The sequence below is a fragment of the Phoxinus phoxinus genome (assembly GCF_949152265.1).
Source record: "Phoxinus phoxinus genome assembly, chromosome: 9".
Classification (NCBI taxonomy): Eukaryota; Metazoa; Chordata; class Actinopteri; order Cypriniformes; family Leuciscidae; genus Phoxinus; species Phoxinus phoxinus.
The window spans coordinates 38,017,368-38,042,081 of NC_136884.1; the positions used below are offsets into that span (position 1 = coordinate 38,017,368).

At 41.1% G+C, this 24,714-nt stretch overlaps 1 protein-coding gene across 3 annotated transcripts in view; it reads right to left on the reverse strand.

Annotated features, from left to right (window-relative positions):
- The window catches only part of LOC307004159 (neoverrucotoxin subunit beta-like), a 58,160-nt gene that overhangs the window by 12,727 nt on the left and 20,719 nt on the right, over positions 1–24,714 (reverse strand). The window contains exon 1 of one of the 3 annotated variants that reach the window (XM_079623154.1): positions 1,034–2,325. The exons of the other annotated variants lie outside the window; for them this stretch is intronic. Within the exon in view, the coding sequence (XP_079479280.1) occupies positions 1,034–1,262 (229 nt within the window). The 5' untranslated portion in view covers positions 1,263–2,325. Of the gene's footprint in view, positions 1–1,033; positions 2,326–24,714 lie in introns of those variants that run through there. 3 annotated transcript variants of the gene reach the window in all.

The window sequence follows — 24,714 nt, forward strand, 5'->3', positions numbered from 1 at the left end:
TTTGAAATAAGTTGTTTTTCAAATAAAGTTGTCCAAGTGATATCAGATTGTGTTTACATGTGTTTTTATTGTACTTACCCTGTAACTACATGAAACAAGAGGGTAAGAAGCACCACTTTAATTTACGGCCCGCAATGTCATACTTACCCTGTAACTACAAGAAACAAGAGGGTAAGAAGCACCACTTTAATTTACGGCCCGCAATGTCATACTTACCCTGTAACTACAAGAAACAAGAGGGTAAGAAGCACCACTTTAATTTACGGCCCGCAATGTCATACTTACCCTGTAACTACAAGAAACAAGAGTATATTTCCCCAGCATTTAAAAAAAAAAAAGTTGTAGTTTTACTTGCCTTGAAACAACTTAATCAGTGCACCTTTGCAATAACAACAAATTAGCCTACTTTGTAAATGCACTGATATATAGGCTACCCCGTAATTTGAAAAAAGCCTTTATGTATTTGTATACACTATTATTACAAAAAGGTGTATGTAGCCTACTCGCTAAATTGCTCCCAAAAGTAAGATTGTATTATAGTATAAGTACCCCGTAGTTCTAAAATACTTACAGTATAAATAATTTGCCTAAATAACATTTTTTTTTCCCTGGTTGTTACCCCTTTATTCCAAAACTTTACATTGTTCCCCTATATAATTACACGTACGTACTTTATAGGTAGGCCTACACTGTAATTACCGAAAGTTACACTGTAATTTAGTTTTAATTACGCAGTATTTTCCTGGTTGTTACCCCTTTATTCCCAAGACTTTACATATTGTTCCCCTATACTTACACATAAGTACTTTATAGGTACACTGTAATTACCGAAAGTTACACTGTAATTTCATTGTAATTACGCAGTACTTTCCGGGCTGTAATCTAAAGCGTTACCGTTTAATGTTGATGAATGTTTTGATCAGGAGATTCCGTACTCTTTCAGAATATGCGTAATAGTGGCCCCTACCAAAAAAGTGAAAACAAGAAAAGCCGGAAATTTCCGTCAATGGCGGGGAAAGAGTTAATACTGAACCTTTCAGGGACAAGACACAAAGTTTCCAAATCTTCAGCCAGAATGTAAATTGCCCTCTGGGAGAGCAGTGTGATTCCTGCCTAGAGCAGGAACTGCTGCATCTGCCTGAATAGGGGGCGCAAACACATTTCACTCTGGTGATTGATTTAAGAGACTCTATTGTAAGTTGCTTTGGATAAAAGCGTCTTTTAAATGTGTACATGCAAATTGACCCTTTATGACCTGCCATAGAACAATTCCGCCAGAGTATGTCTTAGTATTTTTACATGCTGTGCTGTCATTCTTTTGAGCATTTTCATATGCCATACATCAAAATAATCCTTACACCCCCAATCTGAAGGCTATGTTTGTAATAAATCAATAGGAACTAGATAAATATCTCAAAAGTGCAATAAACAAAAAAAACTTACTATTTTAATCGTTTTTTTATATATATTGTATTAAATACAGAAATGTTATAAATGTCAACCTCAAACTTGTCAAGGTAAAAAACTTGCATAAAACACTTTAAAACTGTACACAATTAATTTGAACTATTCACATAAATTAGTTTGTAAGATACACTCATTTTTATAAACAAAAAAAAGGGGAAAAAAATACCATGTAAAATATTTAATTACACTACTCTATTATACACTACAATTTACTGGTAAAAAAAAAAACTGTAACCTGTAAACTTGTACACTATCAGAACTAAACATGCAGAAAGGCACTTCCAGTCCAGAATAACGCAGAGGGGCACTCGGTGTAATGAAGTGGCGAACTCAGAGGGATCCATTTGCAGCTTTTATTAGAATGGTCAACAGGCAGGGTCAAATAGTAGCAGACAGAACAATAGAGAGAACACAGGGCAGATCGGGGTCACAGGCAGAAGTCGAGGCAGGCAGCAAAAGGCTAGGTCCAATAGGCAATCCGGGTCAAGGCAGGCAGAGAACAATAAAAGGTCGGTATAAACAATACAAGTTCAGCAAACACAGGGAAACCGCTCAGAAATTGTATGCCGGGGCAAGGCAATACTTCGCAATGAACTGAGAGTGAACAGGGTTTATATAGGTGAGTGTGGATGAGCTGCAGGTGTTTGTGTAATCAGTTCCAGGTGAATGAGATGATGAGTGCTGATGAGTCCGGGCAGTGAGTATGGGAAATGTAGTTTGTGAGGAAGTGATCAGTCTATTGTGGAGCGCCCTCTGGTGGCTCTCGAGTGCACTCCAGCCAGTGATCGTTACACTCGGCATGCCTCACATATGAATGGAGTGCATTTGTATTTGTGGGGTCAAACAGATAACATTTTACTTTTGAATATTGACTGAACATTTAATTGGTAAAAATATAAAATAAATAGACCTTGTCAGAACAATTCTTGTGTAAAAAACAAACAAAAAACTGTACACTATCAGACATAAACAACATACAGATAGGCACCCCTACATATACACAGGCAACTCTAGCTGTGATAAGACTTGTGACAGTTCCTGTCCAGAATAACACAGAGGGGTACTTGGCATGCCTCACACATGAACGGAGTGCATTTCCCACACAGCCTGCATTTCCTGCGCCCCTGTGTGGCTTTTTTTTAACCAACTGTACCAGAAATGGCAACAGGTAAGTGCTGGTAGCTCTCCCGTGCTGGTTGTAAGGACACCCCACACATTTCCGCTGACATCTGTTCTTGGAAGGCCTGGTGTGTCATGGGCTGCTCCCCCTGGCTGCTACACAGTAGCTTGTGCAGCAAGTAGCTGTTTGTGACCGCAATGTCAATGAAATGTACATGACAGTGCAGTCATGTACCACTTCTTGCTTTTTTTCCACGAGGAATAGTAGCCAATCAACTGATCTGACAGGTCAACTCCCCCCATGAAGCGATTGTAATCTTTCACAGCCGGAGGAACTGGAACATCCAACTTCTTGTACTCACTGCTGGATTTGCACACTATTTTCACTGTGTCTCCCAAGTATGCAGTGTGCTGAGTAGTGCACACACTCACCTCTCGTGTGTCCATCCACTTTGTGAAAAGGAGCGATCCCTGTCTAAACCACCTTATTGATCCCCGTGGAGATTTCTTTGTCAGCGCATTCACTTTAGTGTTTGGGACATCAATTCTTGTGTCCCTGATAGTTCCACAGGCTCCAAACCCCAGGTCATGAAGGTGCTGAAAGAGTACTGGGCTGGTATAAAAATTATCACAGTAAATGTGATATCCAGATCCCAAGAACTCCTTTCTGACCAGCGACATCACAGCATCAAATGAAAGTCCCTTCCCACTTGCAACATTGGACTTCCCTGTGTAAATGTTGAAATCCACTGTGTAGCCACTGCAATCACACAACACAAACAGTTTTATTCCCCACCTTGTTGGCTTATTTTTGATGTACTGCTTCAGGCTGATTCTGGCTTTGGTGGCTACCATGCGCTCATCCACAGAAAGGTTTCTGTCAGGGTGGTAGACAGCTATGCGCAAACTGTCATATAGAGGCCGTATTCTATGCAGACAGTCATACTCAGCTGTGCCTTTTTTTCTGTCATTGGCAGAATCTTCTGCAGGGTCACTCAAGTGCATATTCCATGTGATGCTGAGGAACCGGTCTCTGGACATTACCTTTTGAGGGAAGGGAACATGGAAGAGAGATTCGACACGCCAGAAATCTCTGAGCTTTGGAAGCTTTAGAATGCCCATGTATAGTGTGAGGCCAATGTATTTGCAAAGTTCTTCTTTGTGATTTCGGTCCACTTTAATTTTTTCCCTGCAGCAATATTTACTGCTGCTTTTTTATTAGTGTTGGAACACAGTGTTTTGATAGTGGACTTGTCAAAATACATTTTGAAAAGCTCAGTGGGTGTTGGATTGTCCACAGAAGTTGACAGAGGTGGCTGCACACCTGGCTTTCTTTTGGGCAGGAAATTATGGGGGGGTCTAGGCAAATGGTCAGGGCCCTTTTCTGTTTTCCACCCACCAGATTGATTAGGGGCAGTCTCTAATGTAGAACCCCTACCACGGGACCTTTGGCTCCGACTTCTGTAGCCTCTTGTCTTAGCCCTCCGACCATAACCTCTCCCTCTGCAAACTGGCACGGATGGCTCTGAGGTGCAGGGTGGCTCAGAGGGCTCCAATGGCTCAACACATGTTCAACACTACAACAAAAAAGGTAAGTAAAACGGTAAGCAAGTTAGATGTTTTTGTATAGAAATGTAATATAGAATATAGCAACATAGAACTGACTAAATGTATAAATGAGTAAATGGTGCGTCATGCGCTCAGGTTCATTCTATGTCTGTTTCGATTATTCTCTAACTCAAAAGCAAAGTATATTTCATGAAAATTTGTCCTGGGATGGTTCTATTCCTTCAAGAAAGTCAGCTTCGTCCCCACTAGAAACTGAATCTGAAGCCGATGAGCAGACGGAGAGTTCATCATCATCGGACGCGATTAGTATAGCCAAAACCTCCGCGTCCGCATACTTGAGTCGTGCAGACATAACGTTACTTGCGAACGTGTGTGTATGAATGTGCTTGCATTTGTAAAAGTGTATTTGTGTGTATGTGTAAAGGAATAAGAAATGATAAAATGAAGCAATGATAAAAAGACAATAACGAAAGTAAAACACAGTAGAGAAACATACAGCAAATAGGAGTCAAATGACGCAGCTTGTGACGTCATAACATGCGACCAATCCTGGGGTCATAGTGCACAGAACGTGATTACATCAATGAGCCATCGGAAGACGTAAATCAATCGCAGACCTATAGAACATGTGTGCAAAAACGTGCAATGCATTTTAGTGGGGTTTTTTTGTAAACGCATATTACGCAATTTGTACAGACTCATTAGAGGGTGAAAACAACACAACAGGAGCATGTTGGAGGCTTGATCTGAAGATTTAACATCTCTGGTTTTGTATGCAAAAATAATTATTGAGCTAGCCATTTGGTTTCAGTTTCTATAGGCTCTTAAACAGACACAAGCAAACAGGAGTGTTGTCGGTCTTAAAGGGTTAAGCATTTTATATGATATAATTATAATGACCTGAAGGTCAAAAGTTTAATTCTGTATTTCTTTTGACCATTTTATTTGCCATGCCATGTGCTTGCTATGGTGTTGAGACACTTTTGACTTCCACAGAAAAAGCTCCGACCACAAGAAAATCGTATGACCGAAAAAAATTAAAATTAAGATGCAAGCAGCAATATGGGGTCAAGCAAGCACTGAAGCCTAAAATTGCCAAGTTCCTTTTTAGGATCTTTCTGTAGTCCTGTAAACGTTTTTATTTATCAGAGACTCCATTTGAGCCCTTAGAGTCAGAGAGGCTTCTCACTGTAGCAAATTAGCTCTATGAAATATTAATAACCTCATAACTTAATAATCATAACTTGTTATAATTGATTGTGAATATTTGAATCAGTTAATAGAATTAACTTAATGTAGTAAAATTAATATTACAATCAATTAACCTGTTTGTGCCGTGAACAAATGTCTTTCTTACTGTACAGTACTATTCAGAGCCTGTAGCCAAAAATCTATGATTAGAGACTCCAGATATGAGCTTGAGACACGGACAACTTTAGGTGTGACATGAACAAGACTTTATTAACTAGACTAAACACTTAAACTACTCTAACATACACATACATACATGCATACAGTTTACCAAGGGAAAGAGACTGAAGCAGAATACAGGAAAGCAAGAAGTTATAGCATTGTTTGAAACTCAGCAGATCAACGGCCTTGAGCAAACCATCAGTTTAGTTCTAACACGCCCTCAGGCAAGGACGAGATGGTTTTAATAACAAAGGGTGTTTATTAGAGGCTGTTGTCGGCCAAAGCCCACGCCGTACACACCCGACTTATAAGAGAACTGCACTTGAACCAGCTAGGCTCTCTCCAACTCCCCCTATCTCTCAGTTTCCTACATAACTCCCCAAGGGGTGGAGCCTCTTTCCACATTCAACTTGAACATCGAATCAATCGAATCACATAAAATGATTAAAGTACAACATTAACATTAAATGCATCCTTATTTGTAACAGAACAGCATTTTGAACACGTTACACTACCCCCCTCTAACTGAAATTCTCGACCCCGAGGACAAAGTCTCTAAATCTGACTGGGGTTCTCCTCTCTCTCCGAGGACGCCCCCTTAAGAGCATGTGATTTTTAACTTCAGGTGCCCTGCGAATTATCACCCCGAGGGATGTTGGGCAGCGGTGTCACCTGCTGGCCACTACTAGCCATATCAGCTGGTCCAATTACCCCCTCTGACCCCCTTTGAGTTTCACTGTACTGTGACACCCTCTGGTGTCGCGGTGCCCTGGTAAGGGGCCAACCTATCATGATGCAGTACCACTTTGCACCCCCGAGAAGGCAGATGCACTCGATACACCACCTCCCCCAGCTTGTCCAATATCGGGTATGGTCCCACCCAGTGGCTGTCCAGCTTAGGGCACCTTCCTCTCTTCCTCTCTTCCTAACTGGGCTGTAAACCCAAACTATCTCTCTGACCCCAAAGTTGCACCCCCGAGCATGCAGGTCGTACGCTCTTTTTTGCCGCACATCTGAGGTCACCAGCTGCCTCCTGGCATATGCATGGGCGGAGTCCAAGCGGTCCTGGAGCTGTCTAGCATATTCGGGTCCAGCAGGAACAGGAGGGGCATCAGGGGGGCCGCTCAAAAGCCAACTCTGAAGGGGTTCTAATCTCCCTACCCAACATGAGCATGGCCGGTGTGCATGAGGTAGAGTCCTGAATAGCAGAGCGACATGCCATTAAGACCAGTGGCAGATGGGTGCCCCAATCGTGCTGATCAGTTGATGTTAAAATGGACAGCTGTTCAGCTAGTGTCCTGTTGAATCGCTCAAGGAGCCCGTCGCTTTATTTTTTTTTTAATTTACCTTTATTTTACCATGAAATAATCCCATTGAGATTCAGAATCTCTTTTTCAAGGGAGTCCTGGCCAAGACAGCAGAATAATAGTTCCATATTAAAAGTACATATACAAACACTTAACAAAAAAATACATTTTGGCAATTTAACATAATCTCAACATAATCACCAGCAGCTCTCAGTAACAGCACATGTGCCTTTAGTACTCAAATAGTCCTTTATCCTCATTTTAAATTGTGTCATTGTCGGTAAAAAGTCAAATTTTAGCTGATTTCGCAATTTATACCAGGAAAAAGGTGCAAAAACTTTAAAGGCAATTTCACCGAAGACAGTTCGCGTTCGTGGGATTTCATACATGATTTGCCCATGTGATCTAAGATTACATTTCCTGGTAGTGACTTTAAGAGTCAGAAGAGAGCATAAGTAAGGAGGCAGTTTACAAAGTATGGCCTTAAAAAGAAAAATATACCAGTGCTCCAGCCTACGATTGTGCAGAGATGGCCAACCAACACTCTCATACAAGCTACAATGATGAATACGGAAACTGGAATTAGTTACAAATCGTAGTGTTGCATGATATACTGAATCCAGCATTTTCAAAGAAGATTTATTTGCATGCATGTATAAAATATCACCATAATCCAGCATTGACATAAATGTTGTTTGTATAAGTGTTTTTCCCTATAAAAGAGAAACAGCCTTTGTTTCTATAATAGAAACCCAACTTTACTCTTAGTTTTTTTGTTAGACCCTCTATATATTGTTTGAAGGACACATTTTCTTCTAAAAGGAAACCAAGATATTTATAGACTGATACTCGTTCAATTACTTTCTCATCTAGTGTAGCAATTGGACAAGCATCTTCTGTTTTCCTTGATTTAGAAAAGCACATCATTTTAGTTTTATCTGAGTTTAGTACAAGTCTCAATTTTATAAGCAGATTGCAGATCCTCTATAGCACTTGTCAAGGCTGGAGCAGAACAATACAAAACGGTATCGTCCGCATAAAAATGACACTTTGCATTTGTTACATTTTGACACAAGTCATTTATATAAATAGTAAATAAAATTTGTATAAGTAATGAGTTTGAGGACACACCATCAACATGAACACTTTGTGTTCTGTCACTCAAATAGTTATCAAACCATTTGACTGCTTTTGGAGTCATTCCAATATCCACCAATCTCTGAGACAGGACATAGTGGTCAACTGTGTCAAACGCCTTTGAAAGATCTAAAAACAGTGCAGCACAATATTCTTTAGAATCAATAGCACTTATAAAATAATTTAACACTTTCATAGTGGCAGTGACAGTGCTATGTTTTTTACGAAAACCCGCCTGTGAATCATTTAAAATATTTTTTGTTAGTAAATAGTCTTTTAACTGGTCACTTATAAGCCCTTCTAAAACCTTGGCTAAAGCAGAGAGCTTAGATATTGGCCTATAATTATTTGGGTTTGATCGGTCACCACCCTTTAATAAAGGAGTGACATATGCTGACTTCAAAACACTTGGTATTAATCCAGTTTCAATAGTCAGGTTGAAAATGTGTGTCAAAGGTTCTGCAATATGTTCAGCAGCAATATATAAAAAGTATGGATCCAACCCATCAGGACCAGCGGATTTCTTAATATTGAACCCTATAAGAGCATTATACACCTCCTTCGTTCCAATAGGAACAAGATAAAAATCGATAGGTACATTTTCCCTAGACAAAGAGTAGTCCTCTTGTCTCCTCTGTTTTGTTGCATGCTCAAACAACAACCCAGAAGATATAAAGTGCTGATTCAGGGAATCTAGCATACTTTTCCTGTCTGTAATAATTTCATCGTTTAACTTCAATATATTTGGCATGACAGTATCCCTAGAGTCAGAAGACAGTGATTTTATAACTTTCCAAAATTTTGAGGGATTAGCTGAACTATCACATATTTCATTTACATAAAAATCTGATTTTGCTTTACATATTTGAGAGACACATTTGTTTCTCAGGTGCCTAAAATTTTGCCAGTCTGAGCTATTTTTGGATTTCTTTGCTATTGACCAAGCAAGATCACGTTCATGAATTAGATCAGACAATTTCTCTGAAAACCACGGATTATCACGCCCTTTAATCTTATATTTCCTAAAAGGAGCATGCTTGTTTATAATGTCCAAAAATAGTGATTTAAAATATTTCAACGCTATTTCGGGATCTGGTATCAAATTCACTCTGTTCTGCTTGTTTACAGAACAATTTCAGATTTCTCTTAATTTTTTTCACACTTCCAGTTGGAGAGCACGCTGGCACGGTTTGGTTGCCGCTTCTTCAGCCGTGACCATTTAACCACTGTTTGATTTAATATTTAATCGCTGTTGGATTTACTTTTTTTTGTTGACGTCTATTTGCTAGCCAGGAAAGTAGTGCAAATTCAGTTACATTTTCTGGCATCCCTATTCGATGTTGTCTGCCTGTTGACGCGCGGATATTCACTGGCATCTCAACACCGAGCCTGTTGACTTCTACTGGAAAGTCTTCATTTCATTCGTGGTGAATGAAAGCTGTCCCACGAGACATCCCACGAGTGAAAGCTGCCCTATGTGATATCCGTGACTGCTGTGGTGTTCTGCCTTGGAGGGCCTGCCTGCTACCGGGCCAATTACGAGGCAAACCACTGTGTGTGTCTACCCTGGTGCACTTCTACGCACGCACATACACTCACTTACATCTGCGGTGACACGCGGTTTCTTTCCGGCATCCAAAAAAAAACACTGCTGTCAATATGAGGATTCATTTGTGTCTTTGGTGGATTCTTCTATGCTCTACTGTCAGTGCCACTTCAGCACTAAAATATTCGGCAGCGGAGCTATTGCGTTTGAACTCAATGGATTTCAGGACTCCATTGGCTCTGTCTGCCCACCGTGACGTTCTTTCCCGGCCGAGATACATCCACCGTGGATCGGGACGATCATTTATATCCAGTAAGTCCTCCTCTGTTATTAGTTCGATTTGGTCTAAAGTTTGTTCCATTTCCTCCACCGGCCGTGGAGCAAATCCTAATCATTTGTTTCCGGTTACCAAGGCAACACCAAACGCTAGTTTTACTGACTGTTTTAAATGTGGACTTTTTAATGTTCGTTCTCTTACTAACAAAGGTCTACTGATAAGTGAGTTTATTAGTGATGGTAAACTGGACATAATGTGCCTCACTGAAACTTGGCAACAGCCTAATGATTATTTTCATCTAAATCAGACAATCTCAAATGGTTATTCTTACATCACCCAACCTCGCTCCAGTGGGCGTGGTGGTGGGGTTGCTTTTGTCTTTCGTGACACTATCAAAGTTAAAACAATCAGTACATCTCATTTTTCTTCTTTTGAATGCTTGGCTGTTAAACTCTCTGGCTTTCAACCATTGGTAATTTTAACTATTTATAGGCCACCTAAACCATGTGATCTGTTTATAACTGAATTCTCTGCATTAATGACTTCACTCTCTGTCTATTCTCCCAATATATTGCTTGTTGGTGATTTTAATATTCATGTTGATGCCACTACTACTTGTTCTTTTGCTGCTGATTTTTTGTCATTACTTGATGGTCTTGATGTCACCCAATATGTAAATTTTCCAACTCATAACAAAGGTCACACCCTTGATTTAGTTTGTTCAACTGGTATTATTCCTTGTAATTTAACACATGCTTATTTGCCCATCTCCGATCACAAAGTGGTTTTATTTGAAGTCTCTGTCCCAGTTTTTAGGTATAAACCTGTATGCACCATAACCAATAGAAACATAAAACACATAAATCCTCCTGACCTTATGAGTCTTATAAATACACGCTTGACTTTTGACTCCCTCTGTCCCCTCAGCCTCATCACTCATTACAATGACTGTCTATCTTCTTCTCTTGATGCCCTTGCTCCCACTCAAACTCGCTCTGTTTCCTTCAACCACTCGGCTCCGTGGTACACACCTGAGCTCCGTCAGTTAAAAAGATGTGTGAGACGCCTTGAGCGCCTATATAGACGGACTGGTCTGGTCTCTCATGTACAGGACTACAAAGATCACCTCCTGCTATATAATAACACCATTTCTGCTGCTAGAACTTCTTACTACTCGAACATTATAAACTCTGGGAATAATAATTCGAATCTCCTGTTTTCAACCATAAACCTGACCCCTCAACGGAACTCTGCAACTTTTTCCATGAAAAAATTCAAGAAATACACCACCATCTACTTACTACTACTAGCACTTCAGCTCATAACCTTACCTACATTACTGCCCTACAGGGCATTGCCTTTACCACCGCCCTCTCAAATTTCACCTTGGTCACTGAGAACCAGATCAAAGAAATTGTAAACATAGCACGGAAACAGCATTGGTAAAAATTACCAACGACCTACTCTGTGCTGCTGATGCTGGTCTATTGTCCATACTGATCTTGCTTGACTTGAGCGCTGCCTTCGACACCATCTCGCATCCTATCCTCATTGAGCGTCTGGCCAGTATTGGTATCACGGGGAATGCCTTCTCCTGGTTCTGCTCATACCTCACGGATCGTCAACAGTTTGTACAACTCAAACACTTTAAATCGGCCTGTGTGCTCTTGTCTCAGGGTGTCCCCCAGGGGTCAGTATTGGGTCCACTCCTCTTCATCATATATCTGCTTCCCCTGGGTAAGATCATGAGACACCATAAAATAAGCTTCCACTGTTATGCTGACGACACCCAGCTTTATATTTAATCTAAACCATCATCTCCCTTTCCATCCACCTCCCTCACCAACTGTCTTCGAGACATTCAAATTTGGATGAACAGAAACTTTTTGAAACTCAATGCAAATAAAACAGAAATCCTGCTTATCAGCTCCAAATCCACTCTCTCACAACAGCAAAACCTCAATATAAACATCAATGATATCTCGGCCCCCATTTCAACTCAAGTCAAAAGCCTTGGTGTTATTTTGGACAGTTCCCTATCTTTCAAATCTCAGATTAAATCATTGACACGGACCTCATTCTTTCACCTCCGAAACATCTCCAGGCTTAGACCATCATTGACACAAGCCAGCACTGAAACCCTAATACATGCCCTTGTCACGTCACGTCTGGATTATTGCAATTCCCTTTTTATTGGCCTCCCTGCTAAACTGATTAATAGACTCCAACTTATTCAGAACTCTGCCGCTCGAATCCTCACTGGTGCCAGATCATTTGAACACATCACACCTATCCTTATCACTTTACACTGGCTCCCTGTTCACTTCCGTATTGATTTCAAGACCCTCCTCATCACTTACAAAGCACTCCATAATCTCGTACCCAGCTACATCTCTGATCTTCTATCAGAATATGTTCCTGCACGCTCACTCCGCTCATCTTCGACTGGCCTCCTTGTTACCCCCAAATTCCACCTCTCCACCATGGGGGCCAGGGCCTTCAGTTGCGCTGCGCCAAGACTTTGGAATGCCCTTCCTTCCCACATTCGTCAGGCAGACTCAGTAAATTTATTAAAAAAATTGCTTAAGACCTATCTTTTTAAGAAAGCTTTTAATCTTTAGACATTTTAGCATTACATTGCCATAGTAACCCCCCGGATACTTTTTTTTTTTTTTTTTTTTTTATGCTTTCTTTTGACGCTCAGCACTTTCTCTCTGGATTTGTACTATTTGTAACATGTATTACTATGAATTTAATGTATTTTTATGTACTATCTTCTTTTATGCCCTCTGAAACATGTAAGATGTCCTTGAGTATTTAGAAAGGTTTCGGCCAAATAAAATGTATTATTATTATTAGGGCTGTCCGTTAAACGCGTTATTAACGGCGTTAACGCAAACCCATTTTAACGGCGTCAATTTTTTTATCGCGAGATTAACGCCTAGCAAACTTTGTAGTTTTTTTAACATGCTTTTGCAACAACTATAACGTTATTAAAACTACAACACCACACCGGATCTAGCTAGACCAGAAACAAAACAACAGACACGCCGCACACACTTGTTTGGGCTTGCGATCCGGTCAAACGAGAAGCCCAGCGCCGAGCCGCGTCTAGGACAACTGAGCGCGTCTAGCATATCGGACGCGCACTTTCTCAGTTTATGGCCAGCAATAAAAACGCTGAATGGCGCCACCGGTGTGTGTACACTCTTAGAGAATAATGTGTTCGAATTTTAAATACGAGGTGCTGTGCGACGCGGCGCTTCTCGTCTGAACGTTACGTTTTGAGTGGATGAATGATGAGCGCGAGACGCCGAAATGCCAATAAGATTCTGAATGGAAAGTTTACTTTTAAAAAGTTGCCAAATGGTTCAATTGACAAGACCAAAGTGATCTGTGTGTTTTGTCGTTGTGAACTGAGCTATCATCGCAGCACGTCCAGTCTGAACTTGATGGCCAAGCACACACACACACAGCTAATGCGTTTCTACATCAACGTTACCTCATCAGTATTTCTTTCACCCTTTTATTGATGGACAGTGTTACATTGTGTGAGAGATTATTTGCTCCAAGTGAGAATTGAACACAGTATATGCCAATGTTGTTTTCAAAAAAAAAAAAACATTTGCACAAAGCAAGCCGATCCACTTTTCCATGTTGATAAGAGCATTAAAATGAGAAAAAATAATTGGACAAAAAGAAATCAAGAGACATTTAGAATAGATAAAAATGTGTGATTAATCGCGAGTTAACTATGACAATAAAGGGATAGTTCACTTTAAAATTAAAATTCTGTCATCATTTACTCACCCTCAAGTTGTTTCAAACCTGTATTAATTTATTTCTTCTGCTGAACACAAAGAAAGATATTTTGAAGAATGTCAGTAACCAAACAGTAGTCTGTACCCATTGACTTCCATAGTAGGAAAAAAAAATACTATGGAAGTCAATGGGTACAGACTACTGTTTGGTTACTGACATTCTTCAAAATATCTTTCTTTGTGTTCAGCAGAAGAAATAAATTAATACAGGTTTGAAACAACTTGAGAGTGAGTAAATGATGACAGAATTTTAATTTTAAAGTGAACTATCCCTTTAATGCGATTAATCGCGATTAAATATTTTAATCGTTTGACAGCCCTAATTATTATTATTAATTATTATACGCGGTTTACATTTAGATATCCTGGCATCTCTCACACCAGCAATAGCGCAGTGATCACTCATATCATTTGCAAAAACAGCAGTAGCTTTGTATTTCTGCGGCACATTTGTTAAAAACAAATCAAGAAGCGTAGACTTGTCAGGATGTTTAGAATTTGGCCTAGTAGGTGAGTCTATAATTTGGGTCAGATTCGCTGAGTCACAAAAACTTTTAATTTGATCAGATGCAGATGTTAGCCAGTCCCAATTTAAGTCACCCATTAAAGCCAATTCAGTATATTTTATAGATGACAAACAATCAGACAATGAGGACAATGTGTCCTTTGGCGCAGAAGGAGGTCTATAGCATCCCGCAACTGTCAAAACATAATTCAATTTTTAACACTAGCAATTTAAATTGTCTAGGCACAGACTTGGATAATTGTACTAATGCCTGCAAACTATTTTTTACATAGATTGCCACTCCACCTTCAGCGCGACGATCAGTACGAAATAAATTATACCCCTCCATATAAATATAACTATCAGGAGTGGATCTACCCAGCCAAGTCTCAGATAACACCATAATATCAACATTTGTTGATTTGGCCCAAATTCTAACCATATCAATTTTTGTTAATAGACTTCTCACATTTATGTGCACAAAACCAATACCTGACCTCTTTAAAAACTCGGCAGGAGTTTGCAGTGATATCATGTCTGTCACAGGACCTGGGTTAGGTTGCACATTTCCTGACATCAGCAACATAAGTGTAATGATACATTTCAACATACAGTGCTTTCTGCAATTTTTAGAGCAGTTTTTAGAGTCCCCACTCATTGTGATTTTGGGCCAAGAGTTTTTTGAAAAAGTCACTTAAAAGGAGCAGGCTTAAAAGATGTTTCAAGTCTCCATGTTGTGAGAACAGGCTCATGTCATACATGCAGCTCACCTGACTGCCGACTAGATCCTGTGCATAGCCAGTAACCTTTGATCGTGATAACATGTAAAATGTATTTAAAGAAACGTTATAGTTACTCACTGGGACCTCCTGGTGCACTTCATACTCTGAGATTTTAGGCAGACAGAGCAAAGACAGAAAGGCAAGAATCATAATCGCCATGATGTAATTTGCACACCATAAAGCAGGGTAGCCGGAGTGTAGCTAGTAGAGATCCAAGGTTATAGCTGATAGCTAGTGAAGACCCAGGCTGCAGCTGGTAGCTGATGGAATGGAGGCCAGGCTGTAGATAAAACCAGTTTTCAGTTGGTAGAGACCAGGCTGTAATTAATGTAGACCCAGGCTGTAACTGGTGCAGGGAGAGTGATACAGGTTTACACCGAAAATAGATGAACACAGAGATCCAGGCAAACGCCTAACTCAGCAGCAGATGGTTTGTAGTTAAAAGGCCAAACTGATTAGGCACAGCACATGGAATAGTTCTCCTGTTAAAACTTTTCAGTTGGGTTGCACCTAGGGATGGGACGATACACTTAAACTCACGATACGATGCACCTCGATATGCCAGGGTCACGATACGATACGTCACGATACGATATCAAAAAAGGAAAAAAAAGGAAAAAATATTACTGTATAACAACAACTTTATTTATTTTTGTTTCAGCTGCACACAGGGAAACACAAGGCCTAACTGGCCAAACACAAACAAGAACAGTCCCTTAGTGCTGCTCTAATCCTAGGTTAAGTTATCTCAGGACTGGTTCTTCTTCAAAAAAACTAGCATATCAACATGTTCTGGTGTAATCAGTGATCTTTTAGCAGACACAATGTCTCCTGCTGTGGAAAAGACACGCTCACTGGGCACTGACGTAGCAGGAATGCAAAGGTAGGCTTTGGCAAGGGGGGCAAGTATGGGGTAAGCATATGCATTAACTTTCCACCACTCAAGTGGACTACTGTTGAGTGGGATAGGAATCCCATTTCTGTAGGAGAGTATCTCCATTTCAATCCCTCTGCTGGACTGCACTGTCTCAACAACAGTAGTGTAGGAGCTCCCAAGGAGATCTTCTAACGCTGTCTTTGTTGGTGGGGGAGGCTGTGTCACGTCCTGCATCTGCCTTTCTCCTTCCACTGGCTCTTCCTGGCTCTGCTCTGCTCCCTGTGCTGCCTCAACCATGACCCTGGCCTGCTCTGCTGCTGCCCCTGATGTTGAAGCACTGGCCCTAGTGGTTCTTTCATCTATATCACTGGTCTGAAAAAAATAAAATAAAACTAGCTCAAACATTTCTGTCTTTAAATCCTTCACTCCCTCCCTCTCTTACAGACACACGCACACAGAGTCAGTCTCTCTCTCTCTCTCTCTCTCTCTCTCTCTCTCTCTCTCTCTCTCTCATCGACTAATAAAAAAACAAAAAAAACAATATGATAAAATAAGTTTTCGGGCTCTGGCCTACAGTGTTACACACACGCGCAGGGCACCTCGTTTTTTTTTTCAATAAAAGTTAGCCTACCTGGTTGCGTTGCTCATGAAGTGCTGAAGCTTTTTCACGTATTCGGGCATAGACGGACTCGCGTTGTTCATCATTCAGATGGGACAGGCTTCGGAATCGTGGGTCAAGCGCAGTGCACTCCTGCAGCATGTCATTACAGTCCCCAGAGTACCGGTCCGAGATGTCGAGTAGAATAGCGCTTTTCATGTTGGCGATGGTCTGTCTGTCATTTTCGTCTGGTGACATGCTTTGCTCGATCATGAACTTCAGTGGCATTATCAGTGAAACAGTGGGCTCTTTTTCATCACAGACAACTGTTGTGGCTGTCTTCAGTGGCTTAAGCAGTTTCACTATGTCCTCGACATCTGATATATCAGTGTTATCCAGAGTGTCAATTTCACTCGCATTCCTTCGGATTCCTGGGCAGCTCAGCGCTGCTGAGACAGCTGCTTGTTGCTCCAGGTAGCGCGCCAGCATGTCGTAAGTGCTATTCCACCTGGTCTGGACATCGGTGATGAGTTTATGCCGAGGCAGCTCTAACTGGGTTTGCTTGTTGGTCAGGACGGCGGTGGCCGTGGTGCTCCTGTGAAAGAATGTAGTTATTCTTCGCACACGACCAAGAAGGCGCGCGACGCGGGATACAGCCAAGCCTCGCTTACTGGCCAGATTCACAACATGCGCTAAGCACTTGATGTGAGGATGGAGACCGCTCTCTCTCACAGCAATGTCCATGTTGCTTGCGTTGTCTGTGACACAAGCAATGGTTGTTTGTGGCCTCGTTAGCTCCCACTCACTCAGAGCATTTCTCAACACGTGAGCTATGTTAAAACCAGTATGACTTTCACTCAGCTCACGAGTTTGCAACACAAAGCTTTTTCTCTCCCATTTCTCGTTGATGACTTCTGCCGTGATGGTTACATAACTCTGTGTTGCACGCGAGGTCCAGCTGTCGGTGGTCAGGGCGACACAGTCGGCATTTTTTAGATACTCTTTCACGCTTTGTTTGGTTTCATTGTAAATTTCTGGGATTACCTTCTCTGAAAAATGTCCTCGACATGGCATCTTAAACTTAGGCTCCAGCACATTGAACATTTGGATGAATTTTCTGTTCTCTACCATGTTAAATGGAGCCATATAGTCCGCTATGAATTCGCCAATGAGCCTGGTTATCTGTTTTGCACGCGGACTTGACGGAGGTAGAGTTGGTGTCAGCGCTTGTTTCATGGTCAGCTGTCCCTTCGGTAGGCTCGTTTTCTCCGGGGCCGTCTTCACATTTTTATGGTGACGTTGAAGGTGGTGGTTCATGTTTGATGTGTTGGATGTGGTGTACGGAATGACAGCATGGCATAGCTTACACACAGTCTTAGTCTTGTCAGTTACTCTATTGCCGTCTTTGTCTTTTTTAATGAGAAAGCCAAAAAACCGCCAGACATATGACTTGTATCCAGGCGGTGCATCCTCAATTTCGACCTCATTTAACTCCATGGTCGGCTGTTTGGGGGCAAGGCAGTTGGTGCTAATGATAATATTTGTTAGCTCGCTGTAGACTGCAGTATTGTTGTTGCAAGATGCGCTGTCTTGACGTGATGACGTACCGCACCGTACCCCGGATATAATTTTTTTTAATTTCGCGATCCATTTTTTTCGACCTCGATGCATTTCGTCACGTTTTGTATCGCGATATTTTGTCAAACGATATTTCGTCCCATCCCTAGTTGCACCAAACGTTGTTTTAAGGCAAAAATAAATTGTTTGAGAGGATGTTAAAATCCATTAAAAAACAAATTAAAACAATTTAAAACAAACAAACACTAAACAGAACAAAGGATAAGCTGCCATCTTGGAAAGTGGGCTTTGAGGGTGGAGTGGGGTGGTGCGGGACTTGTTGATTCCCAAACGCTCACACATGGAAGAGAATACCTTGGACTCTTGAGTTTCTGCTTTGATCGCTATGGATACACTGGGGAACCCCAAAACCTACTAAACATACCCTTGACCATGACATTGGCAACAGTCTCAGCCTCCTGGTTAGGCAGTGCAAAGGCCTCAGGGCATTTCGTGAAGTAATCCATAGCGGTCAAGACATATCGATTTCCCTGCGTGGTGCGAGGAAATGGCCCCATAACGTCCACCCCCACCCGCTGCATTTGCTCCCCCACCAGAAACTGCTGCACCTGGGCCCTAGACTTCCCCTGCAGTCGTTTGCATGCTGTGCAAAGATCACAATGCTTGCAGAAGTCCTCTACATCACGCCTCAGTCGTCCCCAGTAGAAGGCCTGACACAGACGCCAAAGTGTTTTCGTCACCCCAAAATGGCCAGACCCAGCAAAGCCATGCATGGCCTTCAACACTGCCTCTTGCATGTCCCCAGGCACCACGATTTGTTTAATGAATTAACTCTATGAAATATTAATAATCAATAATAACTGGTTATAATTGATGTAAACCTTATGCCTTATGCTTCGGACTCCTGGGTCCGTATGAATTAGCTCAAATGATCCATAGGGAATTTTAATAACTAATCATGAATATGATTAGTATTTTGCATACTTCAGTTACATTAAATTGTCGAAAGTGAAGGTGGATTATATGCATATATGAATAATCAATCACAACGAATTATAATTCCTCATTCATATATCAATAATCTTACTTAACTTCGATTGCGAGATAATCTTTAAGGGAAATCAATGTAATTATCAAATCGTTGTTCGTCCAGCGACCAACGATTAGATTAAGTGATTAATCTCTCAATAAAGTTATCCTTCCTTATAAACTCCAAGAAACACCAACCTCCTGGCTGTGAACATTAATATTTCTGGTGTTTATGAAATTAAAACTACTTAATGTAGTGAACAGGGAGCGCGGTAGCTATAATCTACCTCATTGACGTTTGTGGTTTTACGAGCGTTTTTCACAGACACAGTCTTGAATACATTGTTTTAATAAATGCAAACTACAGAGTATAACGGATTACACATAGTGATTATAGGTTTTATACGTCTATGTACAGTTACTTACATTAAACAGACAAGACAAAAACGGGTAACAGATGATGAGAGAAAGAAAGAGATAAAGAGAGAGAGAGATTATTCTGCTTTAAGCTGGTGCTATTTAGCAGTAGTAACGCACACCTCGCACGCGCGGGAAGCGATTTACAGAGGTTTTTGGTCGTGCGTTGTAGAGAGAGAGATAAAGAGGGGATGAGAGAGAGAGAGAAAATGGTCACGTGTGACCATAGAACAGCAAACATCACAGACCTTTGAGAGAGACATCAATCAAACACCTTAAAACATTAAAACTCGTTAGAGCTTGATACTTGCAAAAGGTTCGTTTGCGTGCACGAGCTGTGTCCAGCCTGCGCGTGTTCTTGGAGCAGAGCGCGTTCTCTCGGGAAGCTTCGAAAGCAGGGCGCGTGCTCGTTGCCAGAGCACGTTTTCGCGGGAGCTTTGAAGGCTGGTTGCAAGTGGAGTTGCTGAAGGAATTCAGGCTTCGTTCGTTCGACTCGTAGGTGGAAACGAACAAAGGAGAATTTAAAAAGGAAACAAAAGACTGAGATAAAGAAAATAAAAAGAGTGGAGGGAACTCCTGGAAGGAGTTCCAGGATCGGAGACTTTACATGCTGACGACGGCAGGAAGAGCAGGGGACAAGAGAACGTGCAGGAAGAGCGTTTTTGCTTTTAATGAATGTAAGGATACGCCTCCTTCTGGTGGATTGTCCAATCACCTTCAGTGATTCAAGAGCGGGAACTCTCTTTGTGTTGTCAGAAGAGACCCCCTGCTGTATAATTTATGATAGAGCTTTGGAACTAGTCATTTCTGTGACTAGAAAGAATTCATATCGAAATAATCATACCATTGCAGTCTATTATCGAGATTCAACTCCGTTAGGTTTGGAGATTTGAAATGATATGAAACACATTCCGGTTACGTTTAGGAATAACAAAGTTACATAAAATATACAGATTAGAAGCATTTACATTTTGATTAGTACACATTAAAACTTACATTAAATCCCAAAACTGTCATGACATATAAATGGCAACACATAATACATTTGGTAATGTTTTAAATATGATTCGTTTAAGGAAACGTTTGTGTGTGTGTGTGTGTGTGTGTGTGTGTGCATACATTCCAGAGGGACTATGGTGGAAGCCCTTTCCTTTGTGCCTTTGTGGAATGTGGTGTCACGTTACATGTCTCTTCGTGTGTGTGTGTGTGTGTTGTAATGGAGAAAGAGACAACGCTCTCATCTGGTCACACAACGAATGAAGTGTATTAGAGAGTCATTGTTGCTACATTGATTATGAATATTTGGATCAGTTAATATAATTAACTTACAATAAACCCACCTGTTTGTTCTGTGAACACTCAGCGTTAATTGTTTATTAATTCTAAGAAATATTAACCTGTTAACCTTTGCCAGTGCTAACTGACACTGAACCATTCCAGCGATTCCAGCGATACCCGGGAAGTTTACGTTTCTCACAGGAACCATGTGTTTTTTTATTTATTTGAATCAGTCACTCTCCGTTCCGCTTGAGGAGCTAACCTGCTACGTAGGCTGTGACCACACCCCTGTCATTTGACAGGCCAGCTAACAAGCTAGTAAAAAGCCGGTTCCCTAGTTAACAACACACATCTGTTTTTACTGACTGGACTGATTATTTCATCAAATGGATCGTAAAAAGAAGTTTTTTTCTGCTGAAGAGGTTTTATTCGAGCTCACTCGAAGCAGCGACGATGAATTTGAGGAGAGAAAAGACAGCGACGAGGGTCATATGCTTGAGGACGGAAAAGATGATCCAATTTTATTTCGGTGAGTTGCTATCATAGACTGTAAAAAAACATGGACGTAGTGTCCGTGACGTCACCCGTAGGTTTCTGAAGAGCATTTTTGAAGCCTAAAGTGGGCGCTCCGCCATCGCCATCTTGGCCTCGCGTCACCGCTCGTCACTCCCGGATAACAGAATACGGGCAAAGAGGCGGAGCTAAGGAGCCTGGCTATCTGAAACCCCGCCCACCTAGCGCAACGTTATCGAGTTATAGCTCAGGCTTGGGAGCTAATGCTATATGCTACTCACAGTACCAAGTCTGTGACTGCACAGGGCCTCGCGCTAAAGTTGATTAAAATCAGAATGCCAATTAAAAGGTCCTGTTTTTGCCCTTCGAAATATTATAATAGTTAAAAGACAGCTACAAGTGAGACTGTGTATCGTGATTCTGTACAGCTATTCTGCTAGTTGAAAATGTATTATGCAGGAACTTTACAATATTATTCTGAGAGTGTGTGTGTGTGTGTGTGAACGTGATTATGTGCATACATGTCAGTCACTCTTGTTTACAGTCTCTGGTCCGTCAGCGCGGCATCGCTCGTCATGTTCGTAGAGAGCTTTATTATTCAGTCCATTTTAAATTCTGATTTTGGCCGCATCTCAATTCTCAAATGGGTCAAAACATAGATATATTACCTATGAAGTTCAAGTAAATGCGCTAGAAATACGCGCTCATTCAAGGATGTGCATTTATTGCATGAACGGAGAAACACAGACACCTGCAGGATCTCATCTGACGGCACATAAGCATGTTATAATCTGTTCCAGAGCAACGGCACTGCAGAACGAGTGTAGCCTTATATCTATAGACGTTTTTAAATCTGAAAACTCCAAAAAGCTACGAAATTGTCATACATCCAGTAGTGCATGTTCACAGAGGAGAACAACTGGAATACAGCGCTGGTTGTCCTCTCGAACGATACTCGACGTCAACGGCGGAATCCAAAACCGTGGGCGAGGTAATGGGTGTATTAAATTATATTAAATAATCCCGAAAAAAAACACAAACACGGCAGAGATGGCAAGATCAGCAGCTGGAATTTGCCGAGGTGAAGTGACGGCTAACCGGCTAGCATTTACATCAGCGGGAATCCACCTGTCACTCAAAAGTGGACACACCCTTAATTTTGCAGAACTTTAAATATTAATCAACTAAACGGGTGAGTTATAAAAAAATGCACCCCCCTCACAGTTGTTATGAAGGGCAAAATGAGCTGTATAGACCAAAGCCACGTAGAGAACCAGGCTGTAAACATGTTTCTTTCTGCTGTAAAGTTGGGCATTTTAACATGGGGGAGATACAGATTTGACTCCCTTCTGCAGCCAGCCTCAAGCGGCCAGTCGATGAACTGCCGTTTAATTCACTTCCGTGTTGGTTTCAAGAGAGAGACAGGGAGGTTGCCGCTTGGTTGCTATACATATGTAACATGCACACATTATACGCGTGTGTGTGTGTGTGTGTGTGTTTGGTTTACCATTTGTTTCATAAGGTAAATATGCATTGTGGTCTGAAAAGATTATGCTACTTTATATGCATATTTATTTGTATCTATATGTGTTGGACGGTTTTGCAGTTGTTTGGTTGCTTGTTGTTTTTCCTGGCACACACACACACGATCTATGTGGTGTGTGTGTGTGTGCTGGGAAAAAATGATGGAGGTGGCTGGACACCTGTGCAGTTGTCTTGTGCAGTATAGATGTGAATAGACTCAAATTTTCTGTGTTTTTTCCTAGCACACATACTATGTGTTTTCTGTATGTACAGATGGTACTCAACCAGAATACGACTGCGGGTGTGTATTTGCTGCCTTTGACCGCTAAGAGGCGCTACAATCACAGACTTTGAAAAGTGTCAGTTTATTCTCTCTATTGCGTAATCTGCCGCTGCACCGCGGCTCATTGAGAGTGATTGAAATGTAGTAACAGATCAATTCAAGTGAAACATGTAGTTAAACGAATTCATAATCACAAGACTGAAATTAAATGTAATACATTTAATAAATAATGAAAACATTTCAACACACAAAACATTGCAATAGAAAAATATTAGGCTACATCAATAAGGGTTTAGAACAGCATAAGACGACGTGATGTTAACAGCGGTCCGACGATAGCGCAGTGGACAACGCAACAGCACGAGCTTCACGGATCTTCAAGCGATGAGATCGAATCTCACTAGCTTTGGCTGACAGCGTTAAATGTTTTACCATTCTTGATGCTTAGATAGGTAACTAACTGTTCATTGAAGTCAAGCGTTGTGTTTAATTATCAATGGCACATTACAACATAAATTTGCTGCATTCCAGTAGAGCCGCTGCACAGACGACAAAACTGATGAAGGAAGATTATCAGCCGATCGCGTCAGAAAATGAAAATGATGAAGATAGTCTTTAATCTGCTAAATTATTGTTTTGTGAATCATTCACGAAATTGAGATGACTGACATTGATACCCGCCATAGCAAAGGAAGACATTTTTTAAACAGATCCTGGACATTTCAAGGTTTAAATAAAGTGTCGGGGGCAGTTTATTTATTCAAAACATTGCATAGAGTTTATTTTCTAAGTAAGAAACAGAATATTATTCTTGCGACATTTTAAATCTGTATTGCCAAAGAAATTGCAGCTAAATAAACAAATAAAACAGTACGCTAGTCAACAAAACGAAAATAGTTCAAAGCAACATAAATTAAGATAATGCGTTTTTCTTTGCTTCTCTCTCGCGCTGGATCTCTTTTATTTTATTTTATTTAGTCTCCCTGCACTGCGCGCCGGGTCTCTCTCGACCCATCATACAGCTGATAATACTGTATCGCTGTGTGTCATCCAGACAAATCACGAAAAAACCCTGTAACAAATGATTTAGCCTTTGTTGCTTCAAAGAAACAGAATGCCTGGTTGAATTCACCGTACAATAAAACGAGGTGGATCGCGAATAAAAAGCTCTGTATCTGCTGCTCACTTGCATTCGTTTAGTTGGCAAGAACGCGTTTCGTCGATAGTTCATGTTTAGATAATGCCAGATTATTGACAAACACACTGCTCAAACATGTTAAAATTCTACAAAACTAGTTGAAACGAATGGATTGAACACTTCAACTGAAAGTGTGTGTGAAACCTCTTTAAATACAATACATAAAACTACAATATTTATAATTTAAGGGCCTACATTTGGACACATCGAGATAGGGCTGGGCGATAAAACGTTAACGATAATTATCGCGATATAATTTCTCGATAAAACGATATCAAGAGCTCGATAAATGTTCGATAATGTTTTTGCGCCAAAAGCGGAACGAATCTCATTTGAAACGCGCGCGCCACACGGACCGTTTATCCGCTCGGCTCAAAGTCCAAACGGCAGCGCAGCGCGAGTTCACTAACGTTAGAGCAGACGCGTTTACTCTGATCGGCCTCGGTCACGGGATCCAGTGAGAAGCGCTTGTATTC